This window comes from Hydra vulgaris, chromosome 10, assembly GCF_038396675.1.
Source record: "Hydra vulgaris chromosome 10, alternate assembly HydraT2T_AEP".
NCBI lineage: Eukaryota > Metazoa > Cnidaria > Hydrozoa > Anthoathecata > Hydridae > Hydra > Hydra vulgaris.
Window position 1 is genome coordinate 15,202,367 of NC_088929.1, and position 24,437 is coordinate 15,226,803.

At 26.6% G+C, this 24,437-nt stretch overlaps 1 protein-coding gene across 2 annotated transcripts in view; it reads left to right on the plus strand.

Moving 5' to 3' along the window:
- The first annotated feature begins 8,838 nt into the window (after positions 1–8,838).
- LOC136085810 (uncharacterized) overlaps positions 8,839–24,437 on the plus strand; it is a 40,113-nt gene continuing 24,514 nt past the window's right edge. The window contains exons 1-7 of one of the 2 annotated variants that reach the window (XM_065807341.1): positions 8,839–8,966; positions 9,286–9,342; positions 16,047–16,074; positions 16,563–16,617; positions 17,689–17,840; positions 18,037–18,159; positions 18,775–18,822. In XM_065807341.1, the coding sequence (XP_065663413.1) occupies positions 8,874–8,966; positions 9,286–9,342; positions 16,047–16,074; positions 16,563–16,617; positions 17,689–17,840; positions 18,037–18,159; positions 18,775–18,822 (556 nt within the window). In that variant the 5' untranslated portion in view covers positions 8,839–8,873. Of the gene's footprint in view, positions 8,967–9,285; positions 9,343–16,046; positions 16,075–16,562; positions 16,618–17,688; positions 17,841–18,036; positions 18,160–18,774; positions 18,823–24,437 lie in introns of those variants that run through there. The other variant, XM_065807344.1, reaches the window with a different exon arrangement.

Below are 24,437 nucleotides of genomic sequence, written 5' to 3' on the forward strand. Positions count from 1 at the left end.
GACATGGTATAGTCTGATCTTTAAAAGTCCTTCATTGCATAAAATATCGGCTCAAATGTTCTTGCATATTCCTCAATAAATTTCCAGGTTTCATCATTTGATCTTAGCTCCCAGTTATTTCGATTAATTTTGATTTATTCATATATCGCGAGTTTTTCAAACATGTCTGATACCATGATGTAAGTACTACTTCATCTCGGAACAATATCTTTGCGTGGTTTCTTGAGATCAGCAAAAATTGGCACGGTCAAGCAGATCGAAATCTTCAAAACCAAACAGTTGTATTTCCTCAAAAAATTCATTACAAATGATCATTTGATTTTGCATTTCTCTGATAGCATCATGTTTTTACCTTGATCCGAACAAGTTGAGTAAATATCATCTACCCCTTTTCCTACTTTCGCAATCAGAGTAATTAGCTGATCAGCTAAAACCGCTCCAAGTTGCCGTCCGTGCTGAGTGAGCATTCCCAAAGTTCGATCGTGCAATTTTCCATCTTTTGTATACCGAATACTTGCAGAAAAAAACATTTGTATTGAAACGAGACGCTGAGTCAAACATTAATGATGGATATATCCTTTGCAATAATTTCATAAATATGGTCAGCAGCTTTAAGAATAAATTCTTGTGCTTTTTAACAATTCCATCTCACACCAAGAGCTTGAAGAACCTTTCTAATCATCTCATTCTTCCCCATGTCATCAGCAAATGTCACAGGCAAATTTCTCATAAGAATCAATTTAATGAAGTCTCTTACTGTATCGTTTATATCGAAGTCAAATTTAAATTTTTTACGTGAAACGAAAATAGCATTTTCTTCACCGTTACCCTCATTATGATTGTTATTTCGAACTCTCCTCCTTTCCGAAATTCTTAGTTCTATAGCAATATCCTTGTGTTTTGAATGAAAATGGTTATTGAGATGAGAAATATTTCCAACAAGAATTGCTGGTTTTTGTTCTGCGCACACTTTGCATTTCCATCTATTTTCAGTCAAAAAATATTCTTTCACTCGTGTGTTTGGCATTTTTCTCTACATAAAGCTTAAATCATCTTAATCAATATCTCAGAAAAAAAGGTTAACTAAAAAAAATAATAAAAAATACTATTGCTTATTACTCGAATCTTAATGAATAAGAAATTTGAACAATGAAAGTTCCATCGTCTAGAGACGCTTTTCAAAAAAAACGTTATCATACCGGTAAAGTACGAGATTTTTACTCCCACCTTTTTTTTTACTTAGTAAAAATCTCATACTAAATTTTTACTGTATTTATATTGTAAATAATATAGTTAATGTTTATAATTTCTATAATCAATTTTTGTTGTCTTTAGTATTTTTTTTTTAATTTCTTTTATATATTTTGTTGTCATTACTATTGCTTATTGTTATTTTTATAAGTATTTAAATTACTATTATTAACTACTTTTAACTATTACTACTAATATTAATATTGTTATCATTATTATTTAAGCAATTTCCAAATCACCTTGCCTCCAAAGTGTCTTCTGACGACGGCCCCCAGTGGCTTTCGTCTCCCGATTGGCGGTGGCATCTTAAAAATTCTGCCTCTAAAACAAAGTTCTATCGGCGGCCTCCAATTGGGAGGCGGAAGCATCCAAAGGTGGAAGCCAGAATAATTCTGGCAAAAAAAGTTTTAGGAAGCGGCCGCCAATAGCTGCGGAAGAAACGTGGAAGCGAGAAGGTTTCTGCTGTTTATCATCTCTGATCCGAACAAAATTTATTTATTTTATGACGTCAGCTAGAAACGGTGGTTAATATTAAGATATAAACAAATTAGACCGGGTGAATATAAACGAGCAATTGCTTTTACTCAGTAATTTGTAGGCTCTACGTGATTAAAAAGTTTAACAATTTTGCTTAAGTTTTTATTCATGTAAAGCTGAGCAATTACTGGGTAAATTGCTTAACTTTACTTAAATAAAAATATGACGAAAAAGTTGACCAACTACTAAGTAAAAGCAATTGCTCATTTTTATTCACCCGGGGCCGTATTCTCATCTCTCCGTTAAGCTTAACGGAGCGTTAGTCAAAAATTTATTTTAAATTACATTAATAAAAAATTTATTTAAAATTATAATTTTTTAAACATAAACGTTTTATTTTGGTATAAGTTTTTTTTTAACGAATTTATATAAATTTTCGTCACTTCTTTACTTATAAATATTGTAATGTAATTTCAGACAAAAGCTTAACGGAGAGATGAGAATACGGCCCCCGGCCGCATATTTTGAAACCCTATACAGGCTCAGAATAGGCAGAAAAATGAGCAATCTGATTCGCTGATTTTGAAAGAGAGGCAAGTGCGATTTTGTTGAAAAATTTAATTAAAATCAAAACAAACAGATTTTTGAAATAAATTTCAAAGTTATGATATACTAAGTTTATCAATACAAGTCATGTGTTACTATTAACACAGGAAATTATTTTTTTTTTAGTACTCTTCAGAGTATTTAAAATGTATCAAAATCTATTTGTACAAGAGAATTTTCACTCGTAAAAATTTCAATAAAGTTTATCTTGGTGATGAAGATTTTATCTATTGTTAATTTTAAGAAACGAAAAAAAAATGTGTTGAAGTAAATTTGAAAAAATCTACAAATGTGTTTCTCTTAAAATATGCCCTTGGCCTTAAAGCATTCTCAAATACATAGTTTATATAAGTATGTTGTACGATACTAATAGTGAAGCACTTTAGCATACAAAGTTTATATGCAGTTTTACGTGACTACTGGTGAAGAACTTTATTTATAAACTGATTTACATGTTTATTATAAAGAGTTAAAAATTAGAGTTTTTTAAAATAGAAAATTTGTACTAATTGCAAAACTAGCTTACATATTCCATGTCAATATATGAGCTCTGAGGAGATTTTGTTTTCATGCTTTGTTTCAACCATAGTTTGGAGGAGGCTGATATATTTTTTTATTACGTAACTTTAATAAAACATCGTGTTAAACCATTAAAAACTTTTTTTAAATTTATAAAAATTTTGGCAGGCTGCATTAAGTTATAAAATATTTGAAAATTTAATAAAAGAAGTGATATTTATGTTTGTCTACAGAACAGTAATTTTTGTACAGTTTCATATAAACACTGACATTAAAAGCAAGAAAAAGTATTGAAGTCAAATAAGTTAACCAAATAAAAGTGGATTATGGCATAAATAAAAGTAGATTATGGCAAATGATTGTGGCATTTTTGTATTGCAGTAATTGAAAGAAAAAAAAATTAAAAACACTAAACTAAGTGGTTAAAATCGTTTTAATGAAAAAAGAGTAATAAAAAAAAGAAAAGAGAATTATCAAAAAAAAAGCTATTATAAAATGTGTTTTGTATGTATAAACTCTTGAAATATTTCACTTGAATTTGCATGTGTGCAATTTTGCAAGATTTCTAAATGTGTTTCTCATCAAATATAATGTCAGTGTTTTATAAAGCATACTCGATACAAAGTTTATATGAAATTGCACCAGACTTCTGGTAAAGTACTTATAATATGAAAAGTTTAAATTTTAAGCTGAGGTAGAGGTTGTTCTAAGCTCGTTACTGCATCTTTATACCAACTTGTTAATTATAAACAGTTTAACATTTAAAATTTTGGAAAAAGAAAATTTTTACAGATGTTTTGCCAAACTAGCTTACATGTTCCATATAAATCTATGAACCCTGAAGAAGTTACTGTTCAATCTAAATTTTGAGAAGGCTTATAAGGCATACATCAATATTTTTCTTTATATATATTATATAGGATGAAAATTGGATATTAATCTAATGGAAATAATTTGAATAATAAATTGGATAAAAATCTATTGGAAAATTTAACAAAAAAAGTGATATTTGTTTTTTCACTGAACATTAAAACTTTACTGAGTATTAAAGTCAAAAAATTTAACCAAATAAAGGTGAATTATAGCAATTTTTGTAATAAAAATAACTTCATCAAAATTAGCTTTTACATTTGAAGTAGCAAGTTTTAAAAAAAAGTTATTAATATTACATCAAAATAAAACATAACACATCTCTGTTTTTATATTAATAAACAAGAGATATTCACAGAAATTTAAAAAAAGAACACTTGTTTTTATTGGTTATATTAAAAATTGCATAATAAAACTATGAATAAAAATTGTAAATATGAAGTACATTTTATTTAAGATTTTTTTTCTAATTTTTTTAGAGCAGACATATTTTCTTTTTTTCTGGAATATATAATGTAAAATAAATTATTAGCATTATAAATATATAAAATTTATCAAAGTTTGCTGCTTTATTTAATATTATTTACCATCAGTTGCTATTAAAGGATACACATTTTATATTAATTATAGAATACAATAACAAGTATTTTGTTCAGGTATTTATCAACAAACATGTATTGAGTTTTGAAATTGAAATAAACAACAACATGAACTTGCATGTTGGCAATCTTTCTTATTTCTACCTTTTTACACTTAGTTTTTCATAAAGGTGTGTTAAGTTGAGATTTATTGCTTTTGGTAATCAGTTTACTATATCAAAACACACTTGTGGACATCAGGTTATAGATTTTTTCTAATAGCTTATTATGCTGCAATGCTTTGTGATCTTTTATTACTATACATTACCAAAGGATATCTAAATTCGCTCTTGCTTACAATTGCTTTTAATTTAAGAGTGTTGCAAATCATCTGGGCTAGCTATAACAACCAATAGCAATATTCTCAAACTTTTTTAGTGTTGTATATAATTTATATATGGGAGTAATAAGTGTAAAGTTCTAAAAAGAAATTAGGTTATTTTTTCAAAATACTTTTCTTGCTAAATGATTGGATAAATGGGAACTTAATTTGAAAAAAAAATTATACCAAGTTAATAATAGTCTATTGATATTAGTAGGTAAATTTTAAAACTGTTTTAAAAAATCTATCGTATGAGAATCACAGCATAGTCAAGTTTCACCATCTGGTTTATAGTTTGTTACAATGGTTGTCTTTTTTATATCTTAGAATTATAAAAACAATTAGAAAAACAAACTAATTTTTTCAAATCTTTATTTTTAAGAAAAAATTCTGAAAATCACGGATGTTTGAGTTGTGAGGGTTTGTATAAGTATTTGTACTATATTTCACAAAATTGGATAGAAAAATCATTTTTTTTTTTGCTATTATTATTTGGTTTTATATGAAGTTACTCAAATTCACTTTTATTATTTAAACGTTTTTTGACATTTGTTTTGATTTAAACATACGCGCGAAAGCCTCTCTTTCAAAATCAGCGAATCAGGTTGCGCGAATTTCTGCCTATTCTGAGTCTGTATAGGGTTTCAAAATATGCCCCCCGGCCTATTAAGTAAAATATTTGGCACTACTTTAATATCGTTTCTAAACGTTTTTTAATTGGCTGTAAATGTTGTCACCGTCACATGTTGTCACCCAAATCGAATTCAATTTAGTTTTCAACGACTATATTGGCTCATGCAAAGTTATTATGTTACAATAAAAAAAATCACGTAATAAAAAACCCGTTGTTTTAATAAAAATTTCATCAATTATGAAAATTTTAATTATTTTTAATTGTAAAACTAATCCGAAAAATTTTTCTACTTAAGTAAAACGTCACAATCATACAAAAATAAAATCTTTTGTATTAAAATGGCAAACCATTAGATGAAAACTTGATTGTTTACTGTTGCATTAATTAATACGTTTTCTCTGGTATCTAACCAAAACATACCAGCATTTAATATCAGCTTCTTATTTTTTAAAGTCAATTTTGAAGCTTTGTTTTTTAGCTTTTAACAGTACAAAATGACAAGTTATTAGTAGAATTCAGAATCATGTTTTTAAATATTGTTCCGTTAATGCAAAGTAATGATATTTCAAGGTAGATCCAATGTATTTTTATTACTATGCTTGGTACTTAGTCGCTCATATTCTATTTGGTATTGTCAATACTGGTCAATACTTTGGTATGTATATTAATAATAAACACAAATGTCCAACTAAAAAAAAGTGAAACTTTTTAAGTTAACCTGATATTTGCACTTGGATTTATCTTTAAAGTTTGTTATTTTTTTTTTCAATATCATTAAGAATTTAAATAAATTCTAACTTAAAGATCCAAATGTAAATGCTATGTGGCCTCCCCCCCCCTCCAACCCTCCTCCTTGCCTTTCTAACTTTGTATGTGAAACGCTTTGACCTAGATTGGGTTAATTAAAAGATTTTGATGAATTCTATTGGTTTTTAAATATAGACTGGATATAAAAAACTGATAATTAAAAAAATCTTTAAGTGAGAGCTGTGGATGCCTTAATAGTAAACTACACAAAGTTAATTCCTGAAATTTGCGAGAAAACCATTGCAAACCCTAAACAATTTATGGATTATAAAAAAAGTTGTCTATGAAAGAATGCTAAAAGCTGCAATCCTATCTGTATTTTTAGCATAGACTAGATTTACTTTTAACAAACTTTCATCGGCAATTTTTTTTGTTCCTACAATTCTGGAATAATATTTTGTTTTGAATAATTTTTTTCTAAGCGATGTGAACATTTTAGACTAACTGGTCGACTTTTGAAAAACTTTTATATTATAAGAGAGCTTTTCAAGTAATTAAATATGCCCCCTTCCCTTACCTAAAAAAAATATTTCAAAACTATTAAAAATGTTTATTTTCTCATGTATAATCATTTAAAAAGTGATTAAAGGCACTAAAAAGACTACTCTATGCTTTTATGTATAGTTGCTTTTCTACTACACTTTTCATTGTTATTTTTAAAATAAATCTTTTAATTTTCTAAAAGGATTTAATTGAAGCTGTGTTTTTTTATTATTTTGATTTTTATAACTCAAAAAACACTGTGTTAATGCAGATACCAAGCTATGTTGAAAATTCTACAAAGTATGTATGTATATATACATATATATACATATATATATATATATATATATATATATATATATATATATATATATATATATATATATATATATATATATATTTAAACAATTTTAAAATTTATTCTACAAAATAGAGTGCTCAATGTTTTAAAAGGAACAGAGCAGTTATAAATTAGTAGAAAATCACTTAACGAAAATTTTTCTCATTTAACACTGTGTTTCATCAATAAAGACTCATCAGAAATCAGATTTCTGATGAGTCTTTATTAATGAATCACAATGTTAAATGAGAAAAATTTTTGTTAAGTGATTTTCTACTAATTTATATATATATGTATATATATATATATATATATATATATATATATATATATATATATATATATATATATATATATATATATATATATATATATATAAATTATGTTGGTGTATTCCACAAACAGAGTGCTCAATGTTCTAAAAGTACAGAGCAATAATAAATTAGTAAAAACACTTTTTTTAAATTTAGATAAGTGTTTTAAATAATTTATATATGTATATATATATATATATATATTTATAATAAATATATATATATATATATATATATATATATATAAATATATATATATAAATATAAATATATATATAAATATATATAAATATATATATATATATATATATATATACATATTTACATATATATATAAATATATATAATATATATATATATTTATATATATATATATATATATATATATATATATATATATATATATATATATATATATATATATTTAATATGTTAGTTATTCTACAAATAGAGTGCTCAATGTTCTTATAAATAGAGCAATGATAAATTAGTAAAAATACTTATTTACTTTTTTATCTGGTAATGTATATAAAAACATTTGAAAACACAAGTAAAACTCTGTAAAACCAATATAAACTGCAAATACTATACTTTTCATATAAAACTATTTTTATAATAATTTTTAGAACTTTTTAGTTTATGTAATTAATTTTGTAATTTTTTTTTATAAATTCATAAAATTAATCCCATGTAAGAAATATGTTAACTTATATTTCATACACTCTCAGATGTACTAATTTTCATATCACTTTTATTACCTGCCCATTACTGACTGACTAAGTTTTACAAGCATTTACATTCTGCATTATTTCTTATTTCAGTTAATGCAAACGGTGGAAACATTTCCAGCATCTAAAACTTTACTACTGCATTGGCACTGTTTATAGCCCAAAAAATATAAAGAGCAGATTCATCTTCTAGCTTTCAAGAACATTATTTAAATTAGTTTTAATAAAGCATTGAGAGTCAAAATTCACATTATAATTTATCACAGGAATAGGTATTATATATTATATAGGATTTCATTCCATTAAAAATAAAAAGCTAACTTAATTACAATATGTCTTCAATCTGTTAAGCTTTGTGCAAAATGACAAAAATCAACTTATAAAACAATTTAGTTTATTAAGTTGTAGATTCCTTGAATTTAAAAGTTTGTTTTTGCTTTTTTCTTTTGCAATATTTGATTCTAGAAATGTTTAATTGAAATATTTTCCCATCTTCATTGGTTCATTCAAAAGAATTGTTAGATTCAACACACTTTAAAACATGAGTGATTTTGATACTTGAAATTTCATCTCAACTGTGTAACTGTTTAAATAGATCTGCTCTAAACAAATTATATTTCAAAAATCTTGTTTAATTATTGGTTTAGTAATTTAATTTTGTATATTATCAAAAACCTAAATAACTGCTGCTTAATTAGTGTGTATTGGATTTAGTCAATGCACTTTTTTTTTTCCAAATATCTGTGATATCTTTTATTATTATTATTTTATAAAAAAGTAGGTTTCAATTTTTCATAAAATAAAATAAAATTTTTATGATATTTTAAACAAGTAAACATTTTTAGAGACAAAAAAAAAATTTATTCATGTTTTGAAAAAAAATCATGAAAATCAAAAACATTTTGAAGCATACCTTCTATGGAGAAAATGTAACATTGCTGCCAATTGGAATATGTGCAGTTTTGTATTTGCTCATAGTAAGAATTATTTGTATTAATTTTTTTTTGCAATAATTTTTCTGAGTATAATACTTACAAAAAAGTGTTTTATTGACACAAAAGTGTTTTACTGACAAAAAAAGTGTTTTTTTGACAGTTGCATAGTTACACAATACTTGCATACACAATGAAGTTCATTCTTGTTAAAATGAAAAGGTTTTGTAAGAAAGTCGTTTAGCATAGAGATATTAACAAATGACACAAGTTCTAAGCAATATCTTAGAACAGACTAAAGATTAAATACTCAGCAAATGTATAAAGTTTAAATAAACATTTTATTTGTTTTTGGTTTATTTAGTTATTCAATGGAATGGTCACTACTAATCTTTCATCATACTTACCGCAGTTGGTTAAGGTAAACGTATATAAATTGGTGTTCTATAAAAATCTGAGAAAGTTATAAATTACTCTTACTTCCTAAGTTTTCCAGCTACAAATTAAACAGAATTGTATTTATATAGAGCATTTATTTCTTTTTTGGGTTCAATATTAAGTTTAGTCTATCAATTTTTTATTTCTGATTTTCCCAATTTGAGTATGAGTTGATTTGGTAAGGTCTTTTATAAGGTTCTTGTCAACTTTTTTGAGGCTTATAGTATAAAACTGAAACAAATAGTTTCAAATTTTTGAAGTTAATTTATGTTTGTTATTAATTTTTTGTTTATTTTTAAACTTTATTAGGGGTCTTGTAAAATTAAAATAAAAATTTTTCTCGTGTCCCTAGAGATCCTTAAACATTTTACAGGTCACAAATATTTAAAAAATTAAAAAAATTAGGTAGGGCTATGAGAAAAAATACTGAAACAAAAGAGAAACAAAAGAAAAATATGTGTTACTGCATAGTACTTTTGGTATCAGTCAAACTACATAATAAATTTGCTTTTTTTGTTTTATTAGCTTTTGTTTATACACTTTATTTTAAGGCAAGGTCATATAATTATTTAAATTTAAATGATATTGTTTGATTTAAATTTAATAATTAAGTAATTAATCAATACTTTGTAAATAAATATACTTTTAAAATATTTTTTAAAAATATTTTAAAAGTATATTTATTTACAAAGTTTGTAAATCGGAACTTTAATTGAACCATTCAGGTTCAATCAAAGTTCAAATATTCAGTTCAATAAAAATAAATTCGATTTTTTTTTGAAGTTCAACCATTCAGGTCAATCAAATCTTCATCTTAAAATCAAAGATTTTAAGATGAAGATTTTTTAAATTATTTTAATAAACCATCTTTCTTGGATTGAAACAATTTGAAAATAAATTATAGACATTAAATGATAAATTTAACTGATTCATAGAATAAAAAAGTTGCAGTTGTTTTACCCTCCACAAATATACTGAATAATTTAAAAACTTTGAAAATTTCTATCAGAATTAACTCCAATGCATATAAATATTATCAGTTTCACTTGATGCTACAGTTTTTCTTACATATTTCTTACAAAATATAAAAGTCCTATTATCTGTCTATTGGCATTTCAGCTATATAGCCTGTTTACATAGTTCTTTAATTTTCTTCATATATAATGATAAATATAAAATAATAAACATTTTGAAAATGGTTTTAAAATTTTAAAGTTTTGAACTGTGTTATTACGGACACCTGAAAATGTTTTCTTTAAATTTTGAACCACTGCACAAACTACATTTATTGTCCCTTTTATTTTATTTTGATTTAGATATTCATTCCATTGTTTTATCCAATTAATGTTGGTTATTAGTTTCAATCATTACTTGAGTATCCACTTGCACTCATAATTAAGAATATTTTAGTTGTGAATATTTTTTTTATTTTTTGTAGCACATATCTTAAACATCTGTGACACACATCTGTGTCAGATGTTTATCAATATTACTGATATTGGTAAACTCTCTCTTATTTCATATTGATCTAATTGGTGTTTACAAAAGTTATACAACAGAATTAACACCAAATGATGTAAATAATTGTGAACTCTACATAGCACAGAGTTGTAATACAGAAGCAAATTAGCTCAAAAAGACACTTTAGCTATTGTCTATTGGCAATAGAACAAGAGTTTTAAAAGTCTAAACGGTTTGTATTTATTATAAGACTACTGGCAGACATATTTAAGCATTATGATTTCACACTAGTTTAACTTGCTGAGCCACTCTAATCAATAAACGAATCAATATCTTCTACAATATTGTTAAACCATTATTTTGTACCTATAAAAATCAAACTAGGGTTAAAAAGTATTTACCAAAAAATGTATCCCCCAAAAATAAAGTTCATATATATTTATATTTTCACTATTGTGTATTCTTCGAATATCTCAAAACCTTAGAACTATTGCATAAAATTATTATTGCATTCTACTTCATAAAAATTATTAAAGAAAAAAGTTCCATTTTCTTAGTTCAACCTCTAAAAGTGTTTGTGTTTTCTTAATTTTTAATTTTTTTATTTTTTTTATTTTTAATTGTGTTTGTAATAATATGACATGTTCTCATTACTCAATAGTTTATGTTCCTAATTGCTACTAGTTGATCTATCTTATCTTTTTATATATTTATATATCTACTTTACTCAACTAGATGTTTAGTTAATTATCAACTATATATATCTTATTTACAATAACAACAAAAAGATATCCAAGATATCCGGATATCCAAAACGTCTTCCTTACATACAAGTTTAGGTATATATTTTTGTAACATATTTATTTTTTTAGCTTTCTCACTCATCACTCATACAAAAATTAAAAAAAAAATTTCGAAAAAAAAAAGGCAATACCTCAGCTAAAAGCAAAGTTATTAATTATTAAAGCAAAATGCTTAAAAAATAGACAACATTCATAGATATATTATTTTATTTATAAATCTTTTATCTCCTTATCACCTAAAGTTTAATAAAATGCAAAATATATAATAAATTGACCGGCAGCTTCATTTTTATGCAAAAGAAGTTTGCAAAGATTTTAACTAATTATATTTTGTACTGTGCTCGCCTACACAAAATGGAGGGCATTAGCTTTTAAAAACAAATCCGGTATAAGGAAGTTACATAAATTAAAGAATTATCTAATAGTTTATTTTATACAATTTTTTGTGTTTTTTTCTTAACAAAATTTATCTCCCCAGAGGTCCAGAGTTCATTACCGTTAAAGAGGTTGCTCATTTTATTTATATATTTAATTTTATAGCTCTAATAAAATCTTTAAACCAGAAGTAATGTTTTATTTTTGGGAGTTAATTAAAAAGTTTTATAAATTTATTTGATTTGCTGATTGTCAGTGTAAACAAAATAATTTCTATTTTTTAAATAAAAGTAGTTTGTTTTTTAAAAGTTTAATTTTATTTTATCAAAAATCTTCTAAAAATAAACTGAAGTGCTTTATAAACTAAAAAGCAATATGTTTTATTTTAACCATCGGTGACAAACAGTGAGAAATCCAAACAATAAAATGAAAAAACCCTAGCTCATGTGGAAATTAAATTGTTTAAAAAATCTCCACGATGAACACACCAAATAAAAATTAAAAGCAGAAAAACCATAGCTTAAATTATAATAAAAAAACTCTACAATGAACAATTATTCATTAATCAAACCACATATTTTTTCATATACTATTATGCTTAGAAACCTACTGTTATGCTTAGAAACAAGATGGTTTCAAAGAGACAGCTGAAATGTTTTTTGTTCATATCTTTATAAACAATTTGCTAAGTTTGCCTAACTCAATGTTTATTTATGAAATAAACAAAATTTGTCTCAAAATTTCTTTAAGACTAAATTACAATTTACTTTGTAAATATTGTTTACTGCTGCTTTAGTTAAGAGCTTTTTTTTTAATTTACCTCTAGAGAGGACCTCCATAGTCAAGGACACAACAAAGTTAACTACACTTTTATAATAAACATTTTTTATTTGCACTCTCTCTTTACTCCAAATTTCACTCAAACTTTGTGTGAAACACTCAATCAATGTGTCGCAAAAACAAACAAATTTATTCTTTGTGGCTGGTGAGCCCCGACTTTTTCCAATATACACCACAACAACAAAATGGACATTAGGCTATCCCGCTGGATGTGGTTATGGCGCTCAATAACCTCAAAAAATGGCTGTGCTGACACTCATGCACATGTTCATTTAGAAGCTCCACAATGCATGTCAGATCGGTGCTCGCTGACTATGTGCTCAGATCTAAAATCTTATTCTATAGCACATCATTCCACACCAATATGTACAGTAGCTCTTTTGGCTAAGGATGATGACTTAGGGCCTACGGCGACTAATGTGTGCATTTGATCAATTGAAATCCATTCTGTTGGGCTTATGTCTGGCTCTGATTTGCTAGCCCATAAGCGCAAAGAGTCAGTGTGTTTAGCTTTCTATTCATCGGATTTGAAAGTGAACGAAAATATAACGAGACCATACTAGACAACCAAGCGGTACATACTAATGCACTACATCATCACACCTGTAGATATCAACAGTTTCTAAAATCAGTAAATCAAATATTTGTTCTTTGCTTTATATGATCTACACGCAGAATGACTAGAGTGTTAGTTGTTTCTCCCCCTGCCCCTCGAGCATCTACCTTGGTTGTTCACCTTCATGAAAGTCTCACAACCCATTATATTTTTTCTTATGATTTTTAATATTTATTCAACCATCTATTTACTGTTTTTATTATTGCATCTCCTAGGTCTATATTACTGGACGGCTCCGCCGGTCACTTTTTGCGATCATTGTGTCGCATAAAGAAACAAATTTCACACAAACTTTGTGTGAAACATTCTGAATCTAGATTTTAAGCAGCCACTGCATAAAGAAAACAGATTGAGAGCAACTTCCAGAAGAGTCAGTTAAATTTGAACTTCGAGTTTCTTGTTTTTAAGCCAAGTTGTTTGTTTTAATTTTTTAATGTTACTTACAGAATTTTGGGATGCTGAATTCCATGGTTCCATTAATTTGCTCTATTATTAAAATTTCCTTAGAAAAAGCATATTGTTTGTTTTGAAGTTTTAGTACCTTTAGAAATTCGGAAAAATGGGTATGTGGAATCCGAAATTCAATACCCTTTGTAATTCCAATGGAGAGAAGCAATCAATCATCATTTAGATTGTTATTTTCATATTTCAAATTTCATATTATTTCATGTTAGGTTCATATTTCAAAGTATAAAAAGCTGCATGACAGGTTGACTTAAATTTATTCAAGTATACCATCTTCTATTGAACCAGTTCCATACAGTGATGAATTGTCTGTACCTACTCTCCTCAATCCAAAGAATTGGCTGCATATTATTCTGAAGAAGATACAACAAATGAAATCAGTGATTGTGGTTTCATGTAACTTAATGATTTGCTTTATTTCTCTAATCAAATAGAACTCGATGACTTAGTACATTTACAGCCTAGCTTACACAATGTTATAAATCAATCCCTGATACCTTTTGAGGAGATCTTACTTCCTGCCTCGTCTCTTCACAATAAACTAGGTCTTGTCAAACAATATGTCAAAGTATTAAACCCATCTAGTGCAGCATTCCAACATATTCACCAGATGTTTCCAAAGGTGTTAGATATTCAAAGTGTTTCAAACAAACTTTGTGTGAAACACTTAAAATCTAAATCTTAATTAGCCACTGCATGAAGAAAACAGATGGAGAGAAGCGATGAATCATCATTTAGACTGTTATTTCTGCATGGTTCATATTTCACAGTATAAAAAGCTGCATAGCAGGGTGACTTTAATTTATCCAAGTATACCATCCTCTATTGAACCAGTTCCATATAGTGATGAATTGCCTGTTACTACTCTACCTCAGTTCAAAGAAGTGGCTGCATATAATTCTGAAGAAGATACAACAAATTTCTGACATCACATAATAAAGAATGGAATTTATTTCATTTATCCAAGCTGCAAAACTTCAAAGTACCAAAGAGAAATGAAACATTTGCATGCTTTTATATCAGAATCTGTGTGCTAATGTCATGACATTAGTAGTCTTTTTGATGTAATTGACATTTTTCACAATCCTGAAAAGTAAAGATTATTAATTGACAACTCAAAAAGAAGTTTTACTCCATAACGGAAATCCCAGTAGCTTATTCTGTTGATCTAAAGGAAGTCTACAAGAGCGAGAAATTGTTGCTTGAAAAAATCAACAATGACAATTATAAGTAGGACACATGTAGAGACTTTAGGATGCTAGCATTTTTTCTGGGTCTACAAAAAGGAGACATGAAGTATTCATGTTTTTTTTATTTTATGGAGTAGCAGGGCTGTGGATCAGCACTTTAAAACAGGAGCAGCCAGTAAGGTTGCATTTACAGCCTGGCTTACACAATGTTATAAATCAATCCCTGGTACCTCTTGAGGAGATCTTACTTAATGCCTCGTCTCTTCACATTAAACTAGGTCTTGTCAAACAATATGTCAAAGCATTAAACCCAGCTAGTGCAGCATTCCAAAATTTCAGCAGGGATATTTGTTGGTCCACAGATTAAAGTTCTGCTCGCATATAAGGAGCTGGAGGGAAAAATGCCTACATTTAAAAAAGAAGCATGGATTGCAATTAGACACATTACTATTATTTTTTAGGCAACAATAAGAATACATAACTAAAAAAACTTGTGGAAAACCTAGTACCGTATGCAGATATGTAATGCAGAATGTAAGTAAAGCTGCATTATCTGCATTCACACATTGAATTATTTTAAATTAAATTAGGTTGAATGTTTTTATCAGGATATTCTTGATATAAGCAAAAAAGATATCAAAGCAGATGGGATGCAGCTATGATGGGTGAATACATCTGGTGTTTGATAGTTGATGGCAACAAACTTCATAAAAGAAAACCACGCTCTACTGTTCACTTTTAGTGTTTTATAAAATTGTCAGAGAATATTACAGTTAGGATGTTACATTACAATATAATGTAAGATGTATTATATGAATGTAATATTATGGGGCTGGACCTTTGTCTGCAAATTTTATATTTTAATATATCCATTTTAGTTTTAACTGACTTTTGAAAACAAAGTAAATAGTATAATGTGTTATTATTTTTTTTATAGACGTTTAATGTCAGTGAAGTTGATACAGGTAACCAATTATTTTGTTAAATTTTTTAAATGTATTGATAAATTTAATTATTTAAAAAATACAAATATTTTGACCAAAAAAATAAAGTATTTGACCTAAGAATAAGACCTGAATTGTAATAGATATCTGTTTGCTGATGCAGTTTGCTAAACAATTATATAAATTTATTAAAAAGTATAAATGTATGTATAAAAGTATGCATTTGAGTTTTAATTCAACTTTTGTATTAAAACTTAAAATAAGTTTTAAAGTTTTTTTTTATAAGTTTACAGTAATCTGTAATTTTTTTTATAAGTTTACAGTAATTTTATTATAATTTAATAAAATTAAACTTGAAAAAAATATTGACTCTAAATCTCGTCCTCTAACTATAGATGTAGAAGCCTTAATTTTAATTCTCTGTGGCTCAAGATAACATATACTTTTTGATAAATAACCAATAATTATGTTACTGGAAATAAATTAACTTTATGTAATTTAAATTTAAGGTAGATATGTGGGACTTGTTTCTTCAGCAATGTCAGTGAGCAGAGTTATTAGCGGGTAATTCATTTTTTTAATTTGATGTTTTTCTGTAGATATTTTATTTTCTTGATTAGATTACTTTTATGTAACAGTTTTCATTCAGGACGGTGCGGCAAATAGTGAACGTCACCAATATTTTATTCAAAATTAGAGACTTTATCAATAATGCCTTTAGATAATTGATCCTTAATAATATTTTTGTAAGATGCAAATAAATATCTATCGCTTGCAAGTTTTTTCCTTAATGCTAAAAGCCTAGACTTGCATAAATTATAATTGATGATTTAAATTTTTTATTCAGAAGCTTGTTAAATATTAAAAATTATTTTTTATCTTAGCCGTTTAAAATTTTTGAATGGCTTCATTTTTGTTTTTGGAAAATTTCAAAAAATAAAAATGGCTGATTCTTATTTTTATGTATAATAAGACATTACATTATTAAGTTTAATTCCACTTTTGCAAACAAAGCACAAGTTGTTTTGTATTTGCAGATCCACTCTAACATTTCTATTGGTTGTCCTTCTTACTTGTTTTTGCATTTTTTCAAATAATCGTTGTAAACAAAATGCTTTTTGTGGAGCTATGTAGATTAATAATCTTTTTTATCAATGCTATTCTGATGTTGATACACTTGCATGTTTAACTGATTTTCTACTTTACTTCTATCAAACTCGGAACCTCTCGCTTATAAAGCGAACGCTCTACCACTACACCACTATCGCATATATATATATATATATATATATATATATATATATATATATATATATATATATATATATATATATAAAAATATATATATATGTATGTATATGTATATATATATATATATATATGTATATGTATATATATATGTACAGATGTACAGAGGTTGTTCTAGAAATATAATTTGGATGGCCATACCCTCCATACTTTTTTTATATATTATTAAACTTAAATACGCTTTAAAAAATTGTAAATACATCTAATTATACAAGTGGTCTAAAACTTATTCACAGTACTGTTTATGTATGTATATATTCATACATATATGTATATATATGAATATATGTTTATATATAAATAATAAATATGAAGTATATATTTTAGCACCACTTGGGGTTTTGTATGTGACAAATACGGTAAAAAGGTCTCACTACTTTGTGCTGGAGCAGGCCTTACTCTGGCTACTTTTATGTTCGGATTTAGTTTCAATATTGTCTGGGCTGTTGCTACAAGATCTATGCAAGGTTTGTGCATGGGTCAGTATTTTTATTTTTTATTATTTTAATATTTTTTTGTTCAAGCGTTACGTCAAAGCTTTATGGATAGTTAAATAGTTCAAAATATTTTGTATTTTGATACGGTTCACTGAGTAAAGAGACTGAAGGGCCTAAGGCCCCTTATAATAAAAGTGCATATATATATTTATATATATGTATATATATTTTTAAACAGGGTTGGTAGTTATCAGCAAATCAATTATATCAGATATATCTGATGATACTAATCTCTCTATTGGTCTGAGTCTTATCATTTCTGCAATGAATATTGGATATATATTAGGACCAAGCATGGCTGGTAAGTAACAGCTTATTGTAAGTATGTGTATATGTATACATGTGTGCGTGCATGCGTGTGTGTGTGTGTGTGTACATAAAGTGAAAGACCTAAAGTGAAAAACGTTATATGTATTTTAATAAGGATATTAAACCTTAATTTTATTAAACTTTTGGTGATAAGTTTTTTGTGTTTAACTTTAATGTGTTAAATTTTGTAGCAAAAAATTCTTTTATAGATTACTTTTGGCATTACAAAGTTTAAGAATATATGTTTAAAAAAAAAAAAATACAGTAGTGAGAATTTAGTGAGATGTGTAATTAAAAAATAAATTTTGAATTCATTATGTTAACATTACTTTTACATTTTCTTAATAAACATATTTGTTTATGTTGAAATATAAATTTGTATTTTATATATTGAATTGGTTTATTAATATATTTGATTTAAATATTAATTTGTTTTACAAATTAATTCGCTTATATTGAAATTTAAATTAATTTAAACTATGATGTACATCAGCTAAAGTTATATTTTATTTGTTGTAGGCTTGTGATAATTCAATTCATACACTATCTTTTAAACACAATCTTTGAAGAACTTTTTATTTAGTTTTTTTTTTTTTATTAAATATAGGATTTCTTGTGTTTCCTAATGAAAAGTATCCTACTATTTTTAAAAAAGGTATGTGTTTCTTGTTTGTGTTTTTGATGTTTTATAACGATAGTTTGTGCATTTTTTTCAATTTCTGTTAAATTCGTTTTAGGTTACCAGGAGTTCTGGAGTCCATGAAGATTTCGGGACTCCTGGACTCTGTTATTTTTTTTTTAAAGTTATTAAGGTACTCCAAGAAGTAACTATGTTGTTACAGAGCACAGGGGAAGAACATTTAATCAAAAAGTTTACATCTTTTTATCATCACAGTTCATTTTTGAATTGAGTTCTAAGTAAGTAATTGTTTATCTGCAGGGGTTAATTCTATTTTAAAAATATCTGCATTTTTGTTAGTTACATTACTTCTGATGAAAAATGAATTAAAACTGGATAAAAATAAACATTGTATTAATTTGTGGTAACACAAACTGTTTAACATTTTCTGAACTAGAAATATACTATCATGACAACTTATGTATTATGTCATTGGTTCTGCCTACTCTGCTAACAAAATGCTAAATTATTCACACAAAAAAAAATGTTGAATGAAAAATTACTGTAAAACCTTAGCAGTTTAGATGCATGAAACTGTTTCTTAGCTAAGAGATTAATTAAAATGCCTATACAAATATCTAAACAAACAAACAAAAAAATTGCTTTTGCAACAAATTTATAAATGAGGAATTTACTTTTAACAAGTGCCAATAACATCTTGTAAAATGCATTAAACATAATGTTAAAATGAATATTTGTTACAGATTCAATTCAGTTATAGATAATAATGAAAAACACATTACAAAATTTTATTTTAACAACGTGTTTAATATATAACTAATCATTATAACAATGTTCTATGTTTTCCAGGGATGTTATATGGGGAGTTTTTTAAAGCGATTTTGTCCAATTTTTTTTGAAAAACTATAATTTATTTTGTTTTATCATCAAAATATTTTCTTTTTACTTTTTTGAAATAAAATTTGTTAAGTATTTACAATAAAACAGGTCTACACAAAATTTATTGCATTAAATTTGAAATTTTTTCCTATGCTGAATCTGGCATCTGATTTTCAAGGAAAGCTACAATTTTTTGCAAAAAATCTTTTTTTATTTTGCAAAACATTAGAAATAGTTCTTAAATACAGATTCGAAACTCATTTGGAAATGCTAGAATATATTTTTTACAATAAAAGTTGTTTACAAAACTAAAACCAAAAGCAGAAAACAGATGAAAATAAAATATGAACTGTTTAAAATGAACATTTTATAAATATCCAAGTCCTAGCAAAGTTATCAACTTTTTATTGATTAATAACAAAATCATGTTTTACTTTAGTTTAAAAAGAGATTGCAGATTATATTGCTTAATTACAACTGTTAAATCAGGAAGAACCTTTTGCTTGTTGCTCTTTTTGTATAAACTTTTCCTTTCTTCTGGGGCATCAAGTAAGAAGACTTTCCAAGTCTTCTCACTTGATGCCCCAACAATAGCCTGTCATCATGTGTATGTCCTTACGTCCTTGGTAACGATCTTTGGTTTTCTTAAGATCTTGATAGAATCGCTTTCATTGCTCTTTATTCACATCTCCAAGATTTTAAGGAAACTGGTCAAGATGACTATTTATATAATGAAGTTTTAAACTCATTTTGCATTCAAGATCACAAAGAGCTTTCAACATTTTATCAACTAAATAGTTTTCTGTTTTTTTATTTCCAAGAAAGTTTTTTACAACAACCATAAATAACAACCAAGCTGTTTTCTCATTGATATTCATTGTTTTAATGAATTCTTTATCTTTTATAAGATAGCACATTTGTTGCGCATTAAAAACTCCTGCCTTTTTTTCCTCTATTGAAAAACCTGGTAATTATGTAACTATATACTAAAAACAATCACTATCAGTTTTCAGTGATTTAACAACTTGTTTCATGAACCCAAGCTTAAGATAGGGTGGTGGAAAATTATTTTATTTTGAATAAAAATGGGTTCATTCACAATATTGTGCATGCTCATTGTGAGAGTTTTGTGAATGAGCCATTCTTTTTGTATCCAGTGTTGATTTCTTGCTTGACTATCCCACATACAGAGACATGTATGTGGGATAGTCAAGCAAGAAAAACTTTGAAAAACTTTCTGCTGACCAAGTAGAAAGTTAACCATTTTTAGATCTACACAAATAATCCAGTTGTGTTCGTGATATTTATTAAAAGTAAGCACCATTTTAATGACATCGTGATTTTCTTGCAAATAAACAGAATGACCAATTGGTTCAGAACCAAAAATATTTCCATTGTGCAATATGACGCATTTGAGGCTTCAAATGACTACGTCAAAAGAAATATTTGCTTCAATCAAGATTTCTTTGCAAGTAAATCTAAAAATAAAAGAAAAAATGTGATGCTTGTAGCAAAAGAGGAGAGAAAGATGTCTGCTAGTGCTACCAAAAAAGTGTTAGTTGCAATGAAAAATTCTGAAAGTAAAGAAAAATCAAAAAAAAAAAAAAGGTACAAAGTAAGAATTTAAGAAACTGATATTGTGTATCTCTGCAGCAATGATACTAATTATAAATTAATTTTAAAACAAGTCTTAGTTGCATTACATTTTAGCATTATTGTTAAATGTGGGTACATTTTACAGAGACATTGTGTTATCAGATGAGAGACAGATGAAATACAGATGAAATACAAAAAAAAACAAGTCATGTTGTTACTCTAACCCAGTGGTTCCCAACCTTTTTGTACTTTAGAGCACATACTAAAATATCAATTGAATGGCGGGCACCACCTTTTTTAAATCAACAAACTTCTTCCACAACTTCTCATTTTCCTATTGTTTATTTTTTTATATTTATAATTTATTAATAAATAATAAACAAAAATCATTCAAAATAATAAAATTATTATAAAAGTTGCATATACACAGAGAAATGCATTTACAAAACGTAAACCAAGTAAACAAAAAGCACAAATAAAAGAAAAGATTTTTAAAATGCCAATGTTATCTTTGGCATCTCGGTGTAGTTAAGGCAATTTACAAATTATTTGAATTCTTTCATTTGAAATTAGCATGATTTTATAAGCATATTATGTCCAAACAAGAGCTTTAGATGGTATAATTTTTTTTGCTTCAGGTTTTTTAATATTTAAAGAAACTTTTCTTCTTTTTATATAATTTTCAAAACCTTTTTACCACCTGTAATAGTGAATCTAAAGAACACTATTTTGGAGTCTTTAAATCAATTCCACTTATCGGGGTTAACATGAAATTAGTTAAAATCTTTTGAAAAAGTTCCTTAATTTACTATTGATCCTAGTTCTAATCTGTTCTGATGTATATTAACTATATATAATTGTCAAAACGCAATATTTCTATTAATTTTCTTATAAAATACTAGAATTCCGACCAAGAAAGAGCTTGTAATAAAGAGTATTTGCAGAACCGAAAAATCAGAACAGATCTTATTGTTAAGCTATAATGTTCATTTCACCTAAAAAATGTATTTATTTAAAATCTTATTAAAATTTGGACAAGCAATTGTCGTTTTAAGAAGATTTAAAAAAAAAAAAGAATCTTTTGCCTGGTTTTTTGCAATAGCTTTTTTATTTTATGGTACCGCAAAATTTATCAGTTTATCGTCTTTTACTAATTCACAGACCTGATCATTTAACGGACATATGTTGTAGTCTACAAAATATCATACAGACGCTATAATATTTTAAAATTGCCTTAACTACACCAAGATTGCATATCATTGGCCAGTGCCTCATAATTAGGATAGTATGATGATAATCCTATTAGCAAGCAAAATGCTTATCCGTGAGTCGAGATCTATATCTTGATTTTGCAAAATAAATGATCTATATCTTGATTGCAGCAAATTAATGGTCATAAACTGTTCTTTAACATGTAAGTTTTTTATTTGTGCTATGTACACTATTTTAAATACATGTATTTAAATGCAATTTACACTTCTTATGGAAGTCATATTTTCAATTGGTTGCTATGGATACCTTTTTTTTTTTGAATAACAACAGTATTGATTGCTATTTCATTACATTTTAAAAGGTAATACTTAGCCACAGTTATAGATGTTAAAGTCATTTTAAGCTGTTATAAATGAATAATAGAATTAGCATAACATCAAAGTTTTATTTCATTATTTAAATGTGCCAAATTTAAAAAAAAAGCTGAGGTATTTTTTACATTATTGTTAATATTTTCAGACAAAGTTGGATATTCACATATTTTTACGTGAAAAAAATATAAGCATTATTAACTCTAAAGCTCATGAACAACTTTTAAGCTATTTAAGTTGCAAACTAAAAGTGGATATATCTTGTATCAGCAGTGATAAATTAAATGAATTCACCAAAGGATATAAAAAAAGATGGAAAATTGCATACAATAATAATAGTATTTGAAAAAAAGTTCCTGGATTGGTTTTATGAGAATTGTATTGCTGTAGACAAAAAAGCGTTACTATCACTACCACTGCCCCCAGTTACTTCCAGTTCCATGGGAAGGCCAAAAGTCCAACTTGAAAACGCAGGCACAAAAACCAAGCATAAAAGAAGTCAGGAACTGGAAGAGTTAAGAACATTAGAAGAGCTGATTTTATCTTCTATTCATCTTTTAAAGCAAACTACTAGGTCAAATGCTCAAAGCTGAGTCAGATGTGTCTTGCTCAGTGGCAACACTAAATTATCTTATAAAAACACCATTTTATCTTATAATATAAAACACTATATCTTATCATATAAACCATATCTTATCATATAAAAACACCATATCTTATCATATAAAAACACCATTATCAAATAAAATCACCATATCTTATCATATAAAAACACCATATTATCTTATAAAATTTTTAGTGGATTGTGGGTTAACTAAGCAGGACTACCAAACACTAAGAAACAAAGCCATGACTGTTGAGTCCAACTTAGAATTCTCTAAAAGATGAAAAAAAACACTGTATGACACCAGAAACTGAAATTTCAAACTATTCAGCTGAAGTAAGTCTTCAAGCGCTTTCACACATGACTAGTTTTACTTGAACTCTCTTGTTTTGTTAATGGCTGTAAACAAATAATTTGATACAACCATAAGCCATCTTCAACATTGATTGTCGTCCACTGCGTTTTAAGTTTATTAAAGAAACAACAGATGTATCAATAGAAGAAGAGTCTGTTTTTCAAGTACGCTACAATCAAACATAACTGCTGTAATTTACAGCAGTTATGTTTGATTGCTACTCAGCCATTAATTGAAAGGTTTTGTGAATTGAAACTTGAATCGAAAGTGAGTTCCATGCATTTACAATTCTGTTAAAAAAGATTTCTCCTTTTTATTAAGAGGGAGCATTTTCTTTTTAAGAAAATTGGAGCTTTAAGAGTCTTAACTAGTTTTTAATAAGTGGAAAACATTTTCCAATATTTATCTTGTAAAAGTGTAACTCTGGGAATAGTCTCATTTTAAATTTTATTTAAAATTTTAAATAAACAAAAAGTATAAGATACCTAATATAACCGAGTCTCAAAAAAAGCTTATTTACCGCAAAGTTTGCCTAAAATTTTAATTGATGATGCTGAAACAAAAAGACATTATATAACAAAGTTTTTAGGTGTTTTTCTTGATGAAAATATCA